The sequence below is a fragment of the Neofelis nebulosa genome, chromosome 5 (assembly GCF_028018385.1).
Source record: "Neofelis nebulosa isolate mNeoNeb1 chromosome 5, mNeoNeb1.pri, whole genome shotgun sequence".
NCBI classification, from domain to species: domain Eukaryota; kingdom Metazoa; phylum Chordata; class Mammalia; order Carnivora; family Felidae; genus Neofelis; species Neofelis nebulosa.
Genome location: NC_080786.1, coordinates 100,968,977 through 100,988,257, shown reverse-complemented (window position 1 = coordinate 100,988,257; position 19,281 = coordinate 100,968,977). Strand labels below are relative to the sequence as shown.

General features: G+C 40.0%; 1 protein-coding gene across 17 annotated transcripts in view; it reads left to right on the top strand.

The window, feature by feature from the left end:
- The window catches only part of PHLDB2 (pleckstrin homology like domain family B member 2), a 232,327-nt gene that overhangs the window by 168,870 nt on the left and 44,176 nt on the right, over nt 1-19,281 (top strand). For 15 of the 17 annotated variants that reach the window (XM_058731448.1, XM_058731455.1, XM_058731454.1 and 12 more), the window contains 3 exons: nt 602-745; nt 1,772-1,909; nt 14,352-14,480. In XM_058731448.1, the coding sequence (XP_058587431.1) occupies nt 602-745; nt 1,772-1,909; nt 14,352-14,480 (411 nt within the window). The remainder of the gene's footprint in view (nt 1-601; nt 746-1,771; nt 1,910-14,351; nt 14,481-19,281) is intronic. The other 2 variants (XM_058731462.1, XM_058731457.1) reach the window with 1 other exon arrangement.

Genomic DNA, 19,281 nt, shown 5'->3' with positions numbered 1-19,281 from the left:
TCACGGAACATTTCGGTGAAATGGGCCAAGTGTATCGTGTCCTCACTTTTCCACCATGTGTTGGAAAAGAAACAAATCAGCCTGAATACTCATCTGCAGATAAGCCTAGTAGTGGGACGCAGTAGTGAGGCTGGAGATTGAAGAGACTGTTGTAGGAGATGTGCTCACTTGGAGACGGGAGAGAATATGGGGCTTGACGTGAGGGTAGCAGCCTGTTCAAGAGATCCCTGAGGAGGATGTCAAAAGTCTTGTCTAGCTCTAGTTCTAGTTCTTGGCCATGCCAAACTTCCTCTGTAACCTTAGAGCAGTCACTGTAATTTCTATGGACCACAACCTCCTCATCTGTAAAATCTCTTAGTTATTTCAGCTTTAAAAGGATATGAATTGGTAAATTTAAGTTGGTTTGTAAGAGGTAACTTAAGAACCTTACTGCTGGGGATCTGTGAGAAAATGCACAATTCCAATTGAACAAGCACAAGGATGCTTTTAGAATTCCAAGAGGCACAGAGACTGTGAAACACTAGACTTACTACTGGTTTATAAATTGGGAAATTCTGGAGTGGAAATGTGAATAGCCCTTTTCTGTGTTGATTAATTGCAGACCCCAGAGGGTATAAACGAAGAACAAAGGATTCAGGAGTTGGCAGCAATGGAAGAGACCCGGATAGCAATTCTCAATAACCTCGAGGAACTTGAACAAAAAATCAAAGATATAAATGACCAGATGGATGAATCTTCCAGAGAGGTATAAACCAGGGTTTGACTTTTTACCCTTCTCTTTTTTCCTCTCTTTCCTTCAGCTTAAAAATATTACTGCCTATTAGGGCATAGGCTTTGGAAGCAGAATACATAGAAATCAACATGAGTTAACATTTTTTTTTCAGTGAGTCCTGTATAGGGTAAAAATACCTTTTTTTAAAATATTTCTTTTTTCCTTGTCTTTTTTTTTAAGTCAGATGAAACAAACATATGAAGCCATTTTTAACGAACTCTGGGTATAACCAATTTTGTCTTAACTAGTGTATGTTTTCTGACTTTCTACATGCAGATCTCAGCTGAGGTCCCACATATTTAGGTCTCCAAGTTCAAATCCAACAAACATTTTCTGAATATGCTCACTATGCGTTGGACATCATGTTGGTACACAGGGGGATTTGCGTATGAATCAGTCCTTGACCTCGCTTCTGGGCTTTGTAGACCAGAGAGGAAACAGACACATGGTCTGTTACTGTATCTCCATGGAGCAAGAAGGAACAAATGATTCTGCCTAGCATGTTTATACTCACAGATGATGCAGATAGCTATAAGTAGAAGGGGACTGCTCACCTGTCATCTTATACACAGCCCTTGGATGCCCCTCCTGCTGACATTGCTAAGAATCCATTGCTTGCATGCTGACTGGGTGTAATTTTCACCTCCCATGCTCTGTGGACAAAGAAAGACACGGCTGCTCCCAAGATGGTTCGTGCTTGAGCCTGAATCTGAGCAAATCGGCAAAATATTATTAAGAAGTAAGCAGAAGAGGGGTTATAGTAGAAAAATTAAATGATAGGTAGATTTCTTAGTGAATATATTGTGGGCTCACCAGCTTCCTTACGTAGGAATTCCGAATCTCAACTGGACTCTCGGAACTGTTCTCTAAGGCACCAAAGTCCGGCTGATAACGTAGTACTTTTTGAAATTTGTAGCTGTTAAAAATGCATCTCTAACGTGGGCAGTTGAGAATCTCTCTGAAAGTGAAACACCTCTGAGCTTTGTTTTGTGTCCCCAGTTGGATATGGAATGTGCTCTTTTGGACGGAGAACAGAAATCTGAAACAACTGAACTTATGAAAGAGAAGGAGATTTTGGATCATCTAAACCGGAAAATAGCCGAACTGGAAAAGAACATTGTCGGTGAAAAGACCAAGGTAAAAGAAAAGTATATTTGAATGCAATCTTTATGAGTAACATGGTGGTTCTATTTGTTTGGATTTAAATGCCATATGAATTCCCTTGGTTTTGGATTTGTGTGTCATGCTCCTACAAACAGTAGTACCAGAGGAAAGTCTTAAGATGAGGTAAGTTCTTCCCAAAGAACCGTCAGGGACTGAGCAGCAGGTGCTAAGGGAGTAGAGCCCATGAAACTTTCGAGCTGATAGGAAAGCTTCTCCTACTTGAGATGAATGACTTAATTGCTTTTTTCCAACAGCCTTGCTGCTCTTCTGATTGTGCTGTGTTTTTTTGAAAAATGGTTTTAGTATACTAAACTTCTTAACCACTGGTGTCCTATAGGGGATGACTTAAGCATATTTGAATACGGTTGTCTTTTTTTTTTTTTTTTTTTTTGTCATTTTTCTGGTTGTTATTTTCTCTGGGAAATAGTTTACTTACTCTCCTACCACATTTGGAGTCAGTGATGGCTAAACTAAGCCTAAAATTAAAAAATGAAATTCCGATTTAGGAAAGAGAAAGCAAACGAACTTTAACACGTGTTTTTCTTTTTTCCTTGCTCACCATCTTCTTTACTAAGCCGAGAAAAAGACAAAAAATTCCGTTTGAGCAAGTTCTAGTAGGCAAGGCTTTCTATGTGGAAGGATTTCTGCTGAATGTGGCTTCCTTTTTTAGGCTCTTCTTTGTTTGAGACCTATAAATAAGGGCATTTGATCTTGGTGCCAGAGAATGAGCTCAAAGTGATATTGTCAGAAATTGATGTCAGACTAAAAGCTGCACATCAATTTCTTGGTTGCCTGCTTGTCAAGATTAACTACACAGCTTTTTCACATTAAGTTTTATGTATGTTCCTTCAAGCTCCAGGCTTTGAAACAGTAAAGAATCCATTTGGGTAGGTGGTATGTATGTCTTTAAAAGCTCAAAACCAAGTCAAAGGATTAATTGTCTAGATCTGCACTTAAGGAGGATGATGCTTTTCAAAGATTCTGCCCTGATACAGCAAGGAACAGTGGGAAGCAGTAGATGTGTTTGTTTGGGGTGCTTATTAGTATTTTACTATTTATTTCATACTGGAAAACTCATGGGACATAGGATAGGGTATCCTGTTATCTATGAGCCTCTCTGCCTTCCCCAACCATGTAGCATGTGGTTATTTATCTTTGTGCAGCCCACATATGGCACGACCCACAAATTCTATTTGTCTCCATCATTAGCATGAGACAGAAAAGTGAAGCAAGTAGGGTCAATGCTTAACCCCACTTCCCAGGGAAAGTTGTGTCATATTCTGTGGCCCTCAGGGCATAGTAGACCTCCAGGAACACGGGCAGAAACAAGAAAGAAGGCCACCTCCATCCTTCCTATTATTGTGTTGGTAAGCCTGACAGACGCTCTGCATAGGAGAGGGGACAGTGGAGGCTTCAAGTGTGGGATTGGCCCTTGCAGCTGTTGGGAGATTCATTAGTCTTAGAAAGCTGGATTATTGTCTGTCATCACACAATGTGAAAAATGGCAGAAACTGGCTTTGGGATTCCAGAGAAGGATGAGGGAAGTGGAAACAGACCGGGTGAGATGATGTTATACATACTTTTGACAACCAAAGTCAAATAGAGACTCAGCACCACTTGGCAGCATTATTGTGTTTTTCAAAGAAACTTAAACCATTTTATGACATGGCTATTTCATTCTTTTACTCTACTCAAACCTCTGGTCCATTTTCCTCCTGCTGAGATGACCTCACTACCTACTTCCCTGAGAAACCAGATGTATCCCATCCCTTCAAGCTAAGGGAGGGTTCCCTCTTCCCCTCAAAGATAAGTGCCTTAAAGGTCAGTTCTTGTACCCTATCACTCCATTGTGAGCCCTCTTCCTCACTTCCTGATTTACCATTCCCCCAGATGCAGTTGGGTGAGGCCCCCACTATTCCATCAGGTTTGTGCCCGTTAAGACTCCTGAAGCCCTAGGTGCCACCCACCTCACTGCATGCTTTTTAGTCCTCTTGTGATCAGACTTCCTGAGCAGCATTCAAGACAGGGGACAAACCTGTGTCCTTGCCCTGGCCCCTCCCCGCCCCACCCTTTGGCCTCTGGGTGCCCCCTCATCTGGTATTCCTTGTCTTTCTCTTATTCATTGTCTCTGACTTTTCCAACTGAGTTCCCTTTGCTTGTCCCTCTGCCTCTATACAACCAGTTGTTAGAGTGTTTGTCTCTGAGCTGAACCCTCTTCTCTTGTAGCCTCACATTCTTTTATAGCCACGGCTTCCCATCACCTGTATATGCTGGTGACTGTCGAGTGTATGTCTTTAGCCTACAACTCTTTTCTGAACTTCTGACTCCTATCCAATAGCCTACCCGACATCTACACTCAGAAATTTCACGGCTATTGCCAAGTGAACACTCATAATGAACTCTTGATCCTTCCCCTTGTCTTCCAAATCCCTCCCCGGCCACCCACCCACCCCTGCCTCCCCCCCCCTCCCCGCCCCCCGCCCTGGCCTCCACCAGTCCTCTTCTTCCTCCAGTTTTCCCAGTCTGGGCGATGGCATATAGAGCCACCTCTAGGTCCAAATAGAAACCTGGAGGTAGATCTTGACACTTCTTTTTCTCCATCACCCTCACATTATAGTGATTCCAGAAAGAGTTCCCAATTACTTCAACCTCTCAGCATCTCCACTAATAGCCTTCTCTTCTAAACCATCAGAATCTCTTCTTTAGTTAACATTCCATTTGCTTTCCTTTAGTTCCTTCTCTTCACAGCAGTGAGAGTGATCTTTAAAAATACAGAAATTGGGTCATGGTGCACCTGGGTGGCTCAGTCAGTTAAGTAAGCATCTGACTCTTGATTTCAGCTCAGGTCATGATCCATGGTGAGCGTGGAGCCTGCCTGGGATTCTTTCACTCCCTCTCTGCCCCTCTCTCATTCGCTCTAGATAGATAGATAAATAAATAAATAAATAAATAAATAAATAAATAAATAAATAAGTAAATAAATATTAGATCATATCATTCTGATTTGTGTTCCAGCATATTTTATATAAATCTTAATTCCTGAGCTGGCATGTACCTTTCTGTCATTTTCCCCTCCTTCATATGATGTGCACGGTGGCCTTCTTTCTATTTGTTTAGACAGCCATCCTCCCGCACTTCCTGCCAGATCTGTTTCCTTGCAGATCTGTTTCCCATGCCTGGAATTCCCTGCCCCATATTCCATATCTTGTCAGTTCTGTCCTTCAGGGCTTAGGTTCATTGTTAGCTTTTCAGAAAAGCCCTTTCAGGCTGTTCCAGTCCGGAGTGTGTTCTCCCTGTTGTTCTTTTAGTCCTTTTACAAATCACATTTCATGATTCACATTTGCTTTGGGCTTGTGAGGTATCGATCTCCCTCTCTAGCCTGTGAAATAGAGCAAGGCCCCGCTAGCCACTGTTTACCCAGCTTACGGGAGATGTTAGAATACCACCCAGCATGCGTTGGGAATAGTGTCCCTGCGTCTCCTGCTAACAGTGAGTCCAGGCTGGGCCTTAACAGAAACACAGAGCCAAACACCTGCTCCAGAGCTACATGCTGCCAAGTTCAGGCCATCTGGGATGGTCTGCTTATGTGCACATGCCAGTGGATTTCTAGTCAGGCTGCCAGTGGAGCCCGAGTGTAAGACAGAAGGAGGAAGTGGCCTTTGCCCTTTTGGATCTCGTTTCCTTTTCTATACACCTGTTGCTGCTGTCAGACATAAACTGTGGAATGAGAAAACCAAAACCTGAAAAGATATCCCTGCCAGGCAAGCTCTGCTTCAGATGTTGATGGCACATCCTGTGAGCCTGGTCCTAGTGTTTTGGAGACAAGGCCTGGGGCCATAGGAAGAAGGCTTAATAACACCTCAGATTTCAAACACTGGTGTGAAATTATCGACATCGTTTCCTTGGCGATCAAGGCCAGTCTTTACTATTGTCTCTTACCGGCTTTGGGGACTGTGATTCTGTTTTACCTATTTGGTATAAATGAATGTACAGGTATCACTCGCTGCGAAAGTTCACGTTATGCCACTTCACGTTTGTGCAAGACCTCCATTAGTACCTGTTTTCACTAACTCAAAGGAACCGCAAGAGGATTTGCGCTTTTATGAAAAAAGGCAGGAGGTGAAAACAGCCTTCAGGTGTGTACCGCACTCAGCGTTTACCCCGCAGGAAGCAGCAGTCAGAGTGGCGCCCCCAGGCGCCCTCCCCGGGAACTACAGCAGCCTCTTAGCATCAAGCCCCCACCACCGCCTGACCATTTATGTCGTGCGTCAGTTAAATGGGCAAGATGTGTCCTAAGGTATCAGAAAAACCTAACAGAGGTTATTTGGGGGGGAGGGGGGGGAGGTGTCTGGGAATGCTTAAAACTTTCCCCCTATAAATTAGTGGTAATTGCTTCTTTGCTTTACACCCTTTACGCTTTATGAAAGGTTTCATAGGAGCATTCCACTTTCAGGTACAGGGGGAAACCTGTACGTTAGAGATGACTACTATTCATTATATGTTACCATATAAAATATAAACTGTAGACGTATTTATATATACAATATAAAACAGAGACCATGTGTTCAATTATATATTTATTGAACATTTTTGCAGAGGCTCCCTGAGCTCACTTTCCCTCTGCCCTCATGGGTTCCACTGTCAAGACCATCAAGACGTCCATTTCCATGCGGCTCTATACCACCTGCCTGTCATGTCCTCAGACAGTAGCTACATCACACATAGAGTCTCTAGGAACACGGATAAACCCTGCACAAATACAAGTATCGGACTAGAACATAAGTCCAGAGAGGATATTTATTTGAAGAAGTGGTAAGCAAAGAGGCCATAGTGTTTTTCTGGGGCGAGTAAAAGGAGAGACAATTACTAATCTCTGCCCTAGTGAACTGATTCAGTTTAATGAGCTTGGTGGCAGAGCAGAGAAGCCAGCAGAACCATGAAGCTCAGTTCTGGCGAAGGCCTGGTTGTGGACTGGCTTCCCTTCTTTCCACTCTCCCCCCCCCCCCCCCGACAACTTTCCCCCTCTAAGCAAAGCCCAAAGGAAGGGACTGCTGAGCAGGTGTGGACACACGCATTTCTTTATGTAGGTTTCCTTCTGGTTTTGCCTATTTCTGACTACATTAAGAACCCAAAACTAAAAATAGTTTTCCAATTTCCTCTACTTTATTATAGAGGAATTGCAATTTCCTCTAAGATTATTCTCTTTGTCTCCTTTGGCATACAAAACCCCGTAGTTGTACTGAGGTTCAGTAAAATGGTCAAGGAGGGGCTGTGCGTCCGTAGTCTTGTTGAAGAATCTTTCCATTACCCAGATGCTCATCATAAAGCTCAACCATTCTTTATTTTAGGATCTGTCCCCACACAGATAGATTATGGTGTTTTGTTGCTTTCCTGGCCTGTACGTTTTCATAACAAAACAGGCTTAAAAGTGTGAGTTGAAGCTTAAATCACTCTATGCCATACGCCATGTTCCACAATGAAATCTTAAGTTATTTGACTCATTTTTCTACAACAAGCGTATATCATTGTATCTTAAATGGTTAAATTTTATTCCCCATTATTATCTTGCCAAAGTACCTGTTACTTCCTCTCCATCCTTCCTTCAGAGCCAGGGGAAGACAGAGAGCCTGGCCCTGAATTCCTCAGCAAAGTGTTAATGCCTCTTGAGTACAGAGTGTTTGCCAAGTCACAGTCATGTTCAGAAGGGACCCAGCCCTTCCCGTGCCTCTTTCTTACATTTCAAAGTCAGCTCCTTGGCTAGAGGAAGTGGAAGTATATCGTGGGATTTGGGGATTAAATCAACAGGATTCCAGATTAGGGTTATTTTTTCTGGCACTTGTTTGATTATATAAATCCCTAGTGTTCTAATTCTCCAGTTTTTTTGATACTAAACATCCATCAATTGTGTAATTAAAATGTCAAAACCAGAGGGGGAAAAAAAATCTTAAGAAAGGAGTATAAGGATGTGTCTCTTTAGAAGCAGGCAGACAATGAGTTCTCAGCTCCCAACGTTTGTTGACATAGGTCCATAATCTTTTCTCTGCAATTCTAAAATCTGAAAAGTTTTGTGGAGGGAAAAAAAAAGTCATTTTGTAAGATTGGCACCAAAAGGTAGTTGGTTGCAAAACCCGACTTTGACTGATATTCACACTTGCGTGAATATTTGTAAGTAGCTGCAGAAATTGAACCATGTTTGATTGCAGGTACTGTCCCCAGATCTTACTGGAAATGCCTTTTAATGCCTGTTCCCAGATCTTATTGGAAATGACTTTATATGAACTGTGTAACCTCTGTAAAATTCAGAATATTCATAAATCTGGAACACATCTGGCCTTAAGAATTTCAGATAAGTGATTTTAGACCTAAAACAATTGCCTAATCTATGAAGAGAGTGCCTACCTACCAAGCCACAGGGTTTAAGAACTAGAAGGAAAGGTGTTCTCAGGGTATATGGAAAGGACTTTGGATTGACTGCCCTTAGAAATGATGGCTTGGGTACTATGAATTTTAACACATCACTGTAACAACTCCAAATCTGACCCAGTGTTTCATGAAACACACTCAAATACTTTAGTATGTGCTGAGTTCTGTGCTAAACAGTTTGGAAATTACAAAGGTGGGCCTTAAGTCTTAATAAAATCTTTATTAAGCTAATAGATTGCCAGATTTAACAGCAATTATATATATTATATATATAATATATAATATATATATCGCCTATATATATATGTGTGTGTGTATATATATCCTATATATATGTATGTGTATATGTATATGTATATCATAAATACATGCCATCTTATAGATATTTATATATAAACATAAATATAAATATAAACGTATAGGATGCTCAGGTACATTTGAATTTCAGATAAACAGAAAATAATTTTTTGGTGTAATTATGCCCTAGGCAATATTTGAGACATACTTACATTAAAAGATCATTTGTTTTTTATCTGAAGTTCAGACTTAACTGAGTGTCCTCTATTTTATCTGGCAACCCTGCAAGCTAATAAAGTAAGCATCTTTTTAGAGTAATCTTGAACCATCTGCTTACCAAGTATTACTTACATGTGGTAAAATTATTTTTTCTTTGGTATCCAAGAATTTTCTGTGTAATATTGAGATTCAAATAGAGCTAGCAAGTTAAATTTCAGTTCCTTCAAGAATACAACTTAAAAGAGAGAAAACTTGTGTTACTGTCTTCTAACCACATGTCCAGCAAAATAAGTGGTCCTATGATGAGCTTTGGATTATTCAGTTCATTAAGAATTATTGGTAATTCATGTGTACAAGTTCCAACTATCTAGGGTGAACCCATACACATTCCTGATCGTTTGTATGACTAGAAGAGGGCCACTTTGCCTCTGAACTTGAAATGCATCATCCCTCTCTGAATGCACCGTGGTTATTGGAATCTCACAGTTCTTTTGGTTTACTTGAGACATTTAATCGGAATGTAAAAAATCACACAATTGCGGTGTTACTTTTAAGAGGGGCCTTTTACACTATAAAGTAAAGGTGCTAAAGTCAAATGTTTTAAGAACAGTCATTGGTGCCTTGTGTATTAATGTCCCATGTCTTCATTAGAAAAATCAAATTGTTGGGCCACCTGGGTGGCTCAGTCGGTTAAGCATCTAACTTTGCCTCAAGTCATGATCTCATGGTTCCTGCGTTCAAGCCCCACATTGGGCTCTCTACTGTCAGCACATAGCCTGCTTTGGATCCTCTATCCTCCTCTCTCTGTCCCCCCCCTCTCAAAAATAAATAAACATTTAAAAAAAGAAGAAGAAAGAAAAAGCAGATTGTCAATTGCCTGTGCCTCTCACATCATCTTAGTTGGCTCATTCAGTGGTTTCCAGCCTGGCTGTGTATCAGAAAACATGGAGGGATTTTAAAATGCTCATTCCCAGGTTGCCTGGGTGGCTAGGTTAAGCCTCCTACTCTTGACCTTGGCTCAGATCATGATCTCATGGTTCGTGAGTTTAAGCCCTGCATCAGGCTCTGCTCTGACAGTGTGGAACCTACTTGGGATTCTCCCTCTCTCTGCCCCTCACCCACTTACGCACCCTCTCTAAATACATGCATACATGTGTACATAAATGAAATAAACTTTAAAAAAAAATGCCCATTCCCTAGCCTTCTGCTCCTGGATGTCTGACTGAGTGGAGACCTGGAAAATAGTATATTGAAAAACCCACCCAGGTTTTTCTAATGTAAAGTTGGGGCTAAGAACCATAAAGCCAACTGGGCTATATTTTGTGAGGACAGTGATCAGGCTCCCTCTTTTCTCTACTTACAGTCCCCTTAAATATTTACTGAGTGAGTGAATAAACAATTCACCATGGAAACAAATGTAAGTCTGATTTTATATACTGACTTCTGCTTTAATTTGCTGTGAATAATTTACCTTTTAGGCACATCCATCTTAAATATTAAAAAAAAAAAAAGGCAGAATCTGGCAATGAATGTGTGACCCAGTTGCATTTTGCCAGTACAGGAAAACAAGTCAACTCAAGAGCAGTGCTAACATAAGCAACCATGTCTCCAGTGAAGTCACATTCTGGTTTTGGTCGTGTAAATGCGCCCTCGTACATCTGGTTTTCCTGGAGTGTTCCAGTTCCTTGTAATCTTATTTTTTCAACAAAGTTATATCTGTTAAATTTACTTAAGATTTATTAAATGGACTCACTAAAATTTAATAAATTCATTAAAAGTTTAAATTTTGTTTAATTTAAAATTTGTTACAATTCACTCAAATACATTTATTTCCTGAAAATAAATTTGTGACTCCAAAAAAAATGTTATGCTTTCTGCCAATTTGGTGTTTGCTGTGCCTATAGTAATTAGAATAGGTGAGTTTGCCAGTTTAAATCTGGGGAAAGGAAATAACACCAGTTTTCATACCTTACATGTCAAAAGCAAGAATCTCTGAACCCTGGAATGCCATCAATTTGCCCATATATTTGTCTTCGCTGTAAAAGGTGAGATTTTCAGTTCTGATTAACTGGTTGCCTAGAGCCAATTTTCCCTTGGAAACTTCCTGGACAATAAATAGAAGATAGGAATATTAATTTCTTTCTGGCTGGCACGGGAGTGATATCACCTCTGTGGTCCTCTCTGATTTATGGCCAGGCCCCAACTGCCACTAGACCTTTCATCCTTCCTTTGCCCTAGCTTTGGCCCCACTAAGCTTTCGCTCTGAGACCCAAGTAGTGGTCACAGCATTATTGGTAAACCAGAGGAGCTGCGGAAGGTTCTGATGGTGCCCGCTTGCATAATTCTTCTAACTGCCCCTTTGTATGGGATTGCGAAGCATTTTCAGCACCTCAGAAGGAAGGCACTATGCACACAGGAGGTACTTTTTATTAGTTATCTGTGCTTATTAGTAGTAATAAAAAATTGAAAAAAATAATTTTAAAACTTGAGAGCATGATAAGAATACTTTGCGGGGGCCTGGGTGGCTCAGTCGGTTAAGCATCTGACTTCGGCTGAAGTCATGATTTCACGGTTTGAGTTCGAGCTCCGCATTGGGGCTCTGTGCTGACAGCCCAGAGCCTGAAGCCTGCTTCAGATTCTGTGTCTCCCCCTCTCTCTCCCCCTCCCCACTCACACTCTACTTCTTGCTAAAAAATAAATAAACATTAAAAAAAATTTTAGGGGCGCCTGGGTGGCTCAGTCAGTTGAGCATCCGACTTCGGCTCAGGTCATGATCTCAAAGTTTGTGAGTTCGAGCCCCGTGTCGGGCTCTGTGCTGATAGCTCGGAGCCTGGAGCCTGCTTCTGATTCTGTGTCTCCTTCTCTCTCTGCCTCTAACCCACTCGCATTCTGTCTCTGTCTCTGTCAAAAATAAATAAACATCAAAAAAAAAATTTTTTTTAAAGAAGAATACTTTGGTTATTTCTTTGGATTTGAGACCTATGTTTCAGGCCAGTGCCTTTCTATGTAATCAAATATTGTATCAATGTTTTCTAGCAAATGTAACTTTAAATTTACACTTTGCACATATTGGATTGGATAGTTTTCTTTTTTCTTTTTTTCTTTTTTTTTTTTTTTTTTTTTTTTTAGCTTTCTTCTTGGATCTAGAATTGCTGCAAAATCCAATGATACAGTATCTAGAAATAGAACTTTTTTTGGATAAAATTCTTTTTTTTAATGTTTATGTATTTTTGAGAGAGACAGAGACAGACTGAGCGGGTTAGGGGCAGAGAGAGAGGGAGACACAGAATCTGAAGCAGGCTCCAGGCTCCGAGCCATCAGCACAGAGCCCGATGCCGGGCTCAAACTCAGGAGCTGTGAGATCATGACCTGAGCTGAAGTCGGAGGCTCAATCGACTGAGCCACTCAGGCGCCCATTGGATAAAATTCTTTTGCTGTGTAAATAGGGCAATCTTTGATCCATACACAGAAGAAATAATACATTTTCTTATCCAAAAGTCAACAGGTGTTTTGTATTGCTGGTTGTATTAAAGGGGAAAAAAAATGATTCATTCTGAAACTAAGGAAAGAATCTAAGTGGCCCTAGTGTTTTGAACTTTACTGTGAATGAACACATGATAATCCTTCATTCTGTGAACCATGCCATTCTCTCTCCAACTTCTGCACTGTCCATGTGCACGGTGGACACAGTTGCCATTAAAGACTGAAGAACTTTCTGGATAGTCTCTGGAAGTTGCAGAGGCATTTTTAGATTGATATAGGAAATAGGATTCTCAGTTTTATGACTTCTAGATTTAATCATTTTGAGAGAAAAAAGAATGTACTTCTAAATCTAAATATACATTTCTTTTTTTGTTTATTTATTTTATTTTTTTTTTTTTATTTTGAGAGAGAGATAGAAAACAGGCAAGGGAAGGGCAGAGAGAGGGAGACAGAATCCCAAGCAGGCTCCACACTGTCCACACAGAGCCCGATGAGGGGCTCGAACTCGCAAACCGTGAGATCGTGTCCTGAGCCAAAGTCAAGAGTCAGACGCTTAACCTAAGCCCGAGCCACCCAGGCACCCCTGAATATACATTTCTAAAATTCCCTTGACATTTTCAAGTTTTCTGCCAAAAATAGAGACCTAAGTGAACTGGTATGGGGTTTTGTGTCGTACAGTTTTAGATTTAAACCATAACCTCTTTTGTAAAGAATTTAAATATATGTTTACCCAGGAAATTGTGGCCATTTGGATGAAGACATTATAGTAAGTATTATTTTATAGGACTACTGCAGGAGCTTCATCTTTTAAACAAATCCTTCTCTGATAATGCTTAGAAGGCAGTGTCACCGCCACCAGTGCGCATAGAATGAACCAAGGAGAGTCAAGTGGTGGTCACTGCGTGTACTGAGGGTCAAGCCACGGTAGTGCTTCATGAAGTAGGCTGTGTAGGCTGAGAGAGTTACACCAGGTAAAATTTAGCTTTCAAGGCTTCAGAGCCTCATGAAGAGAACAGGAGTTGGGAAGACAAGCACTACACAGGTCGAAGTATTGTTTCTCGACTCAATAGGTGACACGTCAAGCTGGGTAGTCACTGAATTACAGGATTTGTCTGGTAGACCTGCATCCAGAGTCACTTTGGAGTGTGTGACTGGGAAGGACTGAGTGTTGTCTCCTCCTTTCTCTTCTGTTTTCTGATTCCCGGTGTTCTCCTTTCCTTTTCCCCATAATCCATGTTTCAAGTATTTCTTAGGTCAGTCAGTGTAGAGAAGTCTTCATCTCCACAGTAAACGTCACACGTTGTTGGTGTATCTGAACTGCACAATACGCCTTCCCTTGCTGTTTTGTCAGGCTTGATTTCTCCCTTGCTCTCTCAGCCTTTGAATTCAGTGCTCCTCTTAGAATCGGATTTTCTAATTGCTTAAGCTTTGAAGTTTGCTAAACAGCTAGACCTATTTCAGATGACCGGGGAGACAGCTAGTGCATCTGGCAGACTTCCGACCTGAGAACGAAGTTACAATAATTTCCAAAGCTTGCTTAACAAATGTCTTGAGTAAATTGGAGCACGACAGTACTTGAGGTAAATGCCTGGTTTCCTTTGTCTGGTTCGCTGCCAAGGGACTCTTTGCAAGGCTGTCTTATAAATTTAGTTGGCATTTCTTTTGTTCTTGGTTGACCATTGACCAACATCACCGTTGCTTCCTTCGCTCTGTAACATGGTGGAAGGAAGGAGGAATGGAAGGAAAGGCGGGGGTCATTGCCTACACTCAGAAAAGTGGGCCATGTTTTGAGAATGCAGAAATGGGACCCCCTTGTCTTTACTTCCACTTATACCCCCTTATCTTAGTCACTAGCAAGGTACGTTTCAATATTCATAGGGTATCTCATTTGTGCGTATGTGTGTTTGTGTTACCCTTGGGAAATATTCACTAACGCCTGCCTCGGGTATGAAGGTAATTTCTGTTCTTCTATTTTCTGATTTCTGAACTTCAGGAGAAGGTAAAGCTTGATGCTGAAAGGGAAAAACTAGAGAGGCTTCAGGAGCTTTACTCCGAGCAGAAGACCCAGCTGGACAATTGTCCTGAGTCCATGAGGGAACAATTACAACAACAACTGAAGAGGGTCAGTAGCAAACAGGAATGTGTCAGGTTTTTTTGTTTTTGTTTTTTGGTGTCTTTTCGATTAAGTTCTACTTACCTATGACTTCTACTTCACGTAGCGTAAATTTGCGTAAGTTCTAGTCATTAGATACTTTTAAAATAGAAATATGCATGCTGACGATATATATATATATTATTTCATGCTAATCAGTTAAACAACTCCTTGTCAGAATCCTTCACTAATTTATAATGCAGAAACAGTCCTGGAGTCATTCTCCAGAACAAAAGAGAGCTATTCCTGACATATAACTGACACCAAGATTGTAGCATTTCAATCGACTGACATCTTTCCCTGCACTCTCTGCTACATCATGAGTACTGTTTGCCCTTGGATGATTTTATACTTTGGTCCAAAAATTATCCTATTTTCTGACTTGCTTCCCATCATCACTCGTTGTTGTTTTTTTCTTTCTGCTTCTTAGTGACATTGAATTCATTAGCACAACCACAGCAAACGCCAAGGCCCAACCTGCAGGTCAATGCCCTCAACGTCTTCTCAGGCGAGCTTCATAATTTTTTAAAGCTCAGTGCCGCACGGGCTTTGTAGTTGGACTTTATTCTCGGATCATTAAAGTTGGCAGTGCTCACCGTGACCACGCTGGTTATCCGCTGCAATGAGGCTCCTGGGGTAGATAGTTTCACAAACACCAGCAAGACCACTTGATATTTCAGAGTCTCTCATCAACTGAGTTATTTGCTATAAACAGCGACCCAAATAAACTCTGACCTTGGCGGAGCAGTCATGAACGGTCTGAGGTCTCGAAAGGAGTCACGTAATAGTAGTTTGTGTGAAGTGACTAACAATTTATGATTCCATGTGACTAGAAAAGAAGGCACATTTCATTCTTGGGAGTAGGCAAGTTGAAACATCCGCTAAGAGAGCCACCCTTGAAAATGTTTAAGATTGCTTTTAATACAAAAATGTTTGATACCTTAGAGTATCACCAGGTTATGAAAAATTACATCTGAAACTTGAATGTATCACACAGACTGAAAGCATCTTAATAAATAGTACCAAAGGCAGACAGGTTTACCTGAAGCATAATGATTTTAATATTTTAACAAATAGTAAATTTCTTACTAATATTGGATGAAAAAAGTCCCAGCAGTGTTTCTTCCTCGTTACTCATGTTATTGTATACAGCTGAATTTGCTGGAAGAAGATAAAACTTCCTGTCCCTCAATGTCATAATTCTCTGGAAATGTTGTGATAAAAACAATTGGGGAAAATAATTGTATTTGTAAAATCATTTTCATTTGCAATTTGTTTGCGTTTATGCCAGTTCACCATAGAGACTGAGAGACGGACTTTTATATTTGTTTCCTGTTTTTCAACTCTCCTTATTACTGAAGATTTTACACCGTGGCCATAAGATTTTATTTAGAGTCGGCAGCAACTTCTATATTTTGTTCTTCTCTGCTTCTGGTTACCTAGTTATTGCTTTGCCTTCTTTATCAACATGGCTGCACATAACAGTTGGAGGAGTTTATTAAGAACCTGGACTCAGACTGATACAAATAATGATGGCTTCATCTAGCCTCTACAGGATAACTTATAAACTTATGTCTGTTCTAAGGATGTTGACTGCAAAGGAGGACAGGGTATTCCACTCTTTCAAGGCAGAGACCCCTTCTTCTTCCTCTCCAAGTGGAGTGTAAAATTCGTATTGCAAACCCCTGTCCTTGGGAGAGATAACTGGCTTGTAGTAGTAACAGCTTCTGTTCACCTGTATTAAGAAGTCTACCGATTCTATTTTACAGGGATGACGACCAGAGTAACTTTTCACCAATCCCATGACCTAATCAGTAAAAAGTTCACTTAGTTCATGAGAAGTCCGTTCATGCTAAGAACTTCCTGTGTTACCACAGCTCATTTCCCTTCAGACTTCAAACACATCAGAATACCACCTCATTACAAAGCTTTCCTGAGGCATTTAAACTAGATCCAATAAAGGTGGTTTTATTACAATGAATTTCATTAGGTGGCGAGTATACAAAATAAAAAAATAAACAAAAAAGAAGAACATCATTTTTTTAAACCATGTGTTGTCCCAAATACTTAAGCTGAAATTCTGGAATGATATGATTTTTTGCATACAAAACTATGGATTTATGACTGGGCTTCTCCATCTTCTTTTTTTTTTTTAAGTTTTTTCATTTTTGAGAGTGTGAAGAGAGAGAGAGAGAGAGACAGAGCATGAGTTGGGGAGGGAGAGAGAGAGAGGGAAGGAGACACAGAATATGAAGCAGGCTCCAGGCTCTGAGTTGTCAGCACAGAGTCCGATGTGGGGCTTGAACCCATGAAACGTGAGATCATGACCTGAGCCGAATTCAAACACTTAACCCACTGAGCCACCCAGGCACCCCAGACTTCTTATATCTAATTCCCTGCCTTAGAATCAGAATGCGGTTTCTGTCTGAGTAGTTGTATACATACAACTAGACATGGACTCACCAGTTGAATTGTTCCCTGGGATGCAAGCATTTTGGAAAAGAAAGCAGAAGTTAAAGGTGTCTTTTGTTTGCCAGGATAAGTTCTACTATTAAACGAAGGAGACACCTGGCTAGGACAGTTTTCAGATGCTTTTGATGATTTACTCAACTGAATGGTTGATTTCAGTCTCTTGATTTAAAAAAAAAATAAAATATATATATATTCAGTGATATCTATAATTAGGAGACCATTTTTCTCACTGGCTTTACAATCAGTTTCTCCTTTAACCTTAGACAAGTCATTCACCCTCTATGGGCCTCAGTGTCCTCATATTATGAAATGAGGAGGTTGCTTTAATGATTTCCATTGTCTTCCAAATTCCAAAGATGTGCATTTGTTAAAGTGTTTGACTATTGGGCATAAGATGGAAAAGTGTTAACAAATCCTGAGCCCCACTTAAATTTGTTTTCAAAGTTGGCCTTGAGCTGTCCTGAGATTGTTACTGTACCACATACCGTATCTATTCTCTTCTTCTGTCCCTCTGCTAAGCAAAGAAAACGTTAAGGTCTGCACATAAACTTCTGCCATATAAATTCTCAAAACAATTATTAGCAAGAAGGAATGGCATTGAATTTTCTTGAGTGCAGCTGTTTTATTTCCTTTCACTCCTGGCCTTTGAGGCTGCCAGCCAGTAGAGATTTGTAATGTTCCTTTTAGAGAGTGAAGTTGAGTTACAATTTTCATTCAAGTAGTCATGGCCTTGACTTTGAGCTTCCTGTATATATTACTCTGCGCTCAATTAAGCTACTCCTGCCCCCAAATTCCATCCCCTGAATTCTTATTCTTATCCAAAATCTTTGCAAGCTTTTTTCCCCCACCAAGTTGTGTTTCTCTTACAGTGTAAGTTTACATACACACATTCTAATTGTTTAGATAACTTGATCAGATGATTATACCAGCAGATTCTGAGTGCTCAGCCTAGCTTTAATTTTCAACCTTCCTACCCAGTGTGCTGTTATTGTCATGCAACAGTTTAAATATTTACTACAAATTAGTGGCTCTGTGACCTTCATGGGGTTAAGATAACAAATGCTGCATTTTAACCAGATGTGGAGTAAGTGACTGACTGGTGTAGTGTGTATATTGTGAGACATATGCCCACTTCGAATAAAGATTATTTATATACTAAAAAAAAAAAAAAAGGTTTATGGAATTATTTATCTCAATAATCTTTAGCCACAAACCAAACTTAATGGAAAGACCTTAAAAACTTGGGCATGCATGACCACATGAGTAAATATATTCACTGATGTATTGCTTCAAGACTACAGGTATTTTGTTTCAAGACATGATACTTGAGTTCTCTCTTAATTACCTCTATAGTGACTAGATTTGGTCCAAACTCATTAATTCCTTTAGAAGTTATAAGCATAACATGTCTGATAAACTTGAAATGTCAACCAATAACTTCAAACCAAGACCACTTTCCGTTTGGCCAATTAAAATATAAAAAAAGTGCTAAGAAACGCTGAATATATTTTTCAAACTGTTTTTCCTGCTCTTAAGTTTTAAGAATCCACTGTGTTGACATAATAATCTTGTTGCTATAGTGTTGCTTGTAATTGCATGGTAGCTAATAGTCCTTCTATGAATCATCTCCAGAATAAAATTCATTCCAGAAGGCAGAAACGTATTATTCCATTTGATTAAAAGGCTCAATTTATCACTTACATAAAAAAAAGGGGGTGGTATGTTTAAAAACTGATATAAATCTCATTTATCATATTTATTTATCCAACTCTTTGTGATGTTTTGGTTGAAAAAAAAAATGCCCTGGCTGTTTTACCTATGTAGAGTTGTAAACCATATAGCCTAGCTGCTGTTTCTTTTGGCCATATATTACTTACAAATTATATATTTTTTAAAAATATTCTATACATACCGCATTTATGGTTTTGTCAAAGGCTCCAAAATTAAGGTTTTTTCGTGTAAATTGAAGAATAATTTATACAACATGAGCCAGACTCTGCACAGATACAGATTCACGTCTGTCTTCAGACATTTCATAGGTTAGGAAATACCTGTCCTAGACCATCTGATTTTTGTGATTTCTGATCTTTCTTAAATGTCTTCAAATTGTTCCCAAATAGTAGTGCTTAACCATTTGAGTGACTCTTTGTGCCTAATGAATGCTGTGGTTCCACTCTTTCCAGTAAAAATCTTTGTAAGCAATTTTATGGGATTCGCAGAAGCCCAGTGTAAAAGTACCAACCTCAAACTGTTTTCAATGACTTCTCTTTTAAATAAAATTATTTGAGCATACATGCCT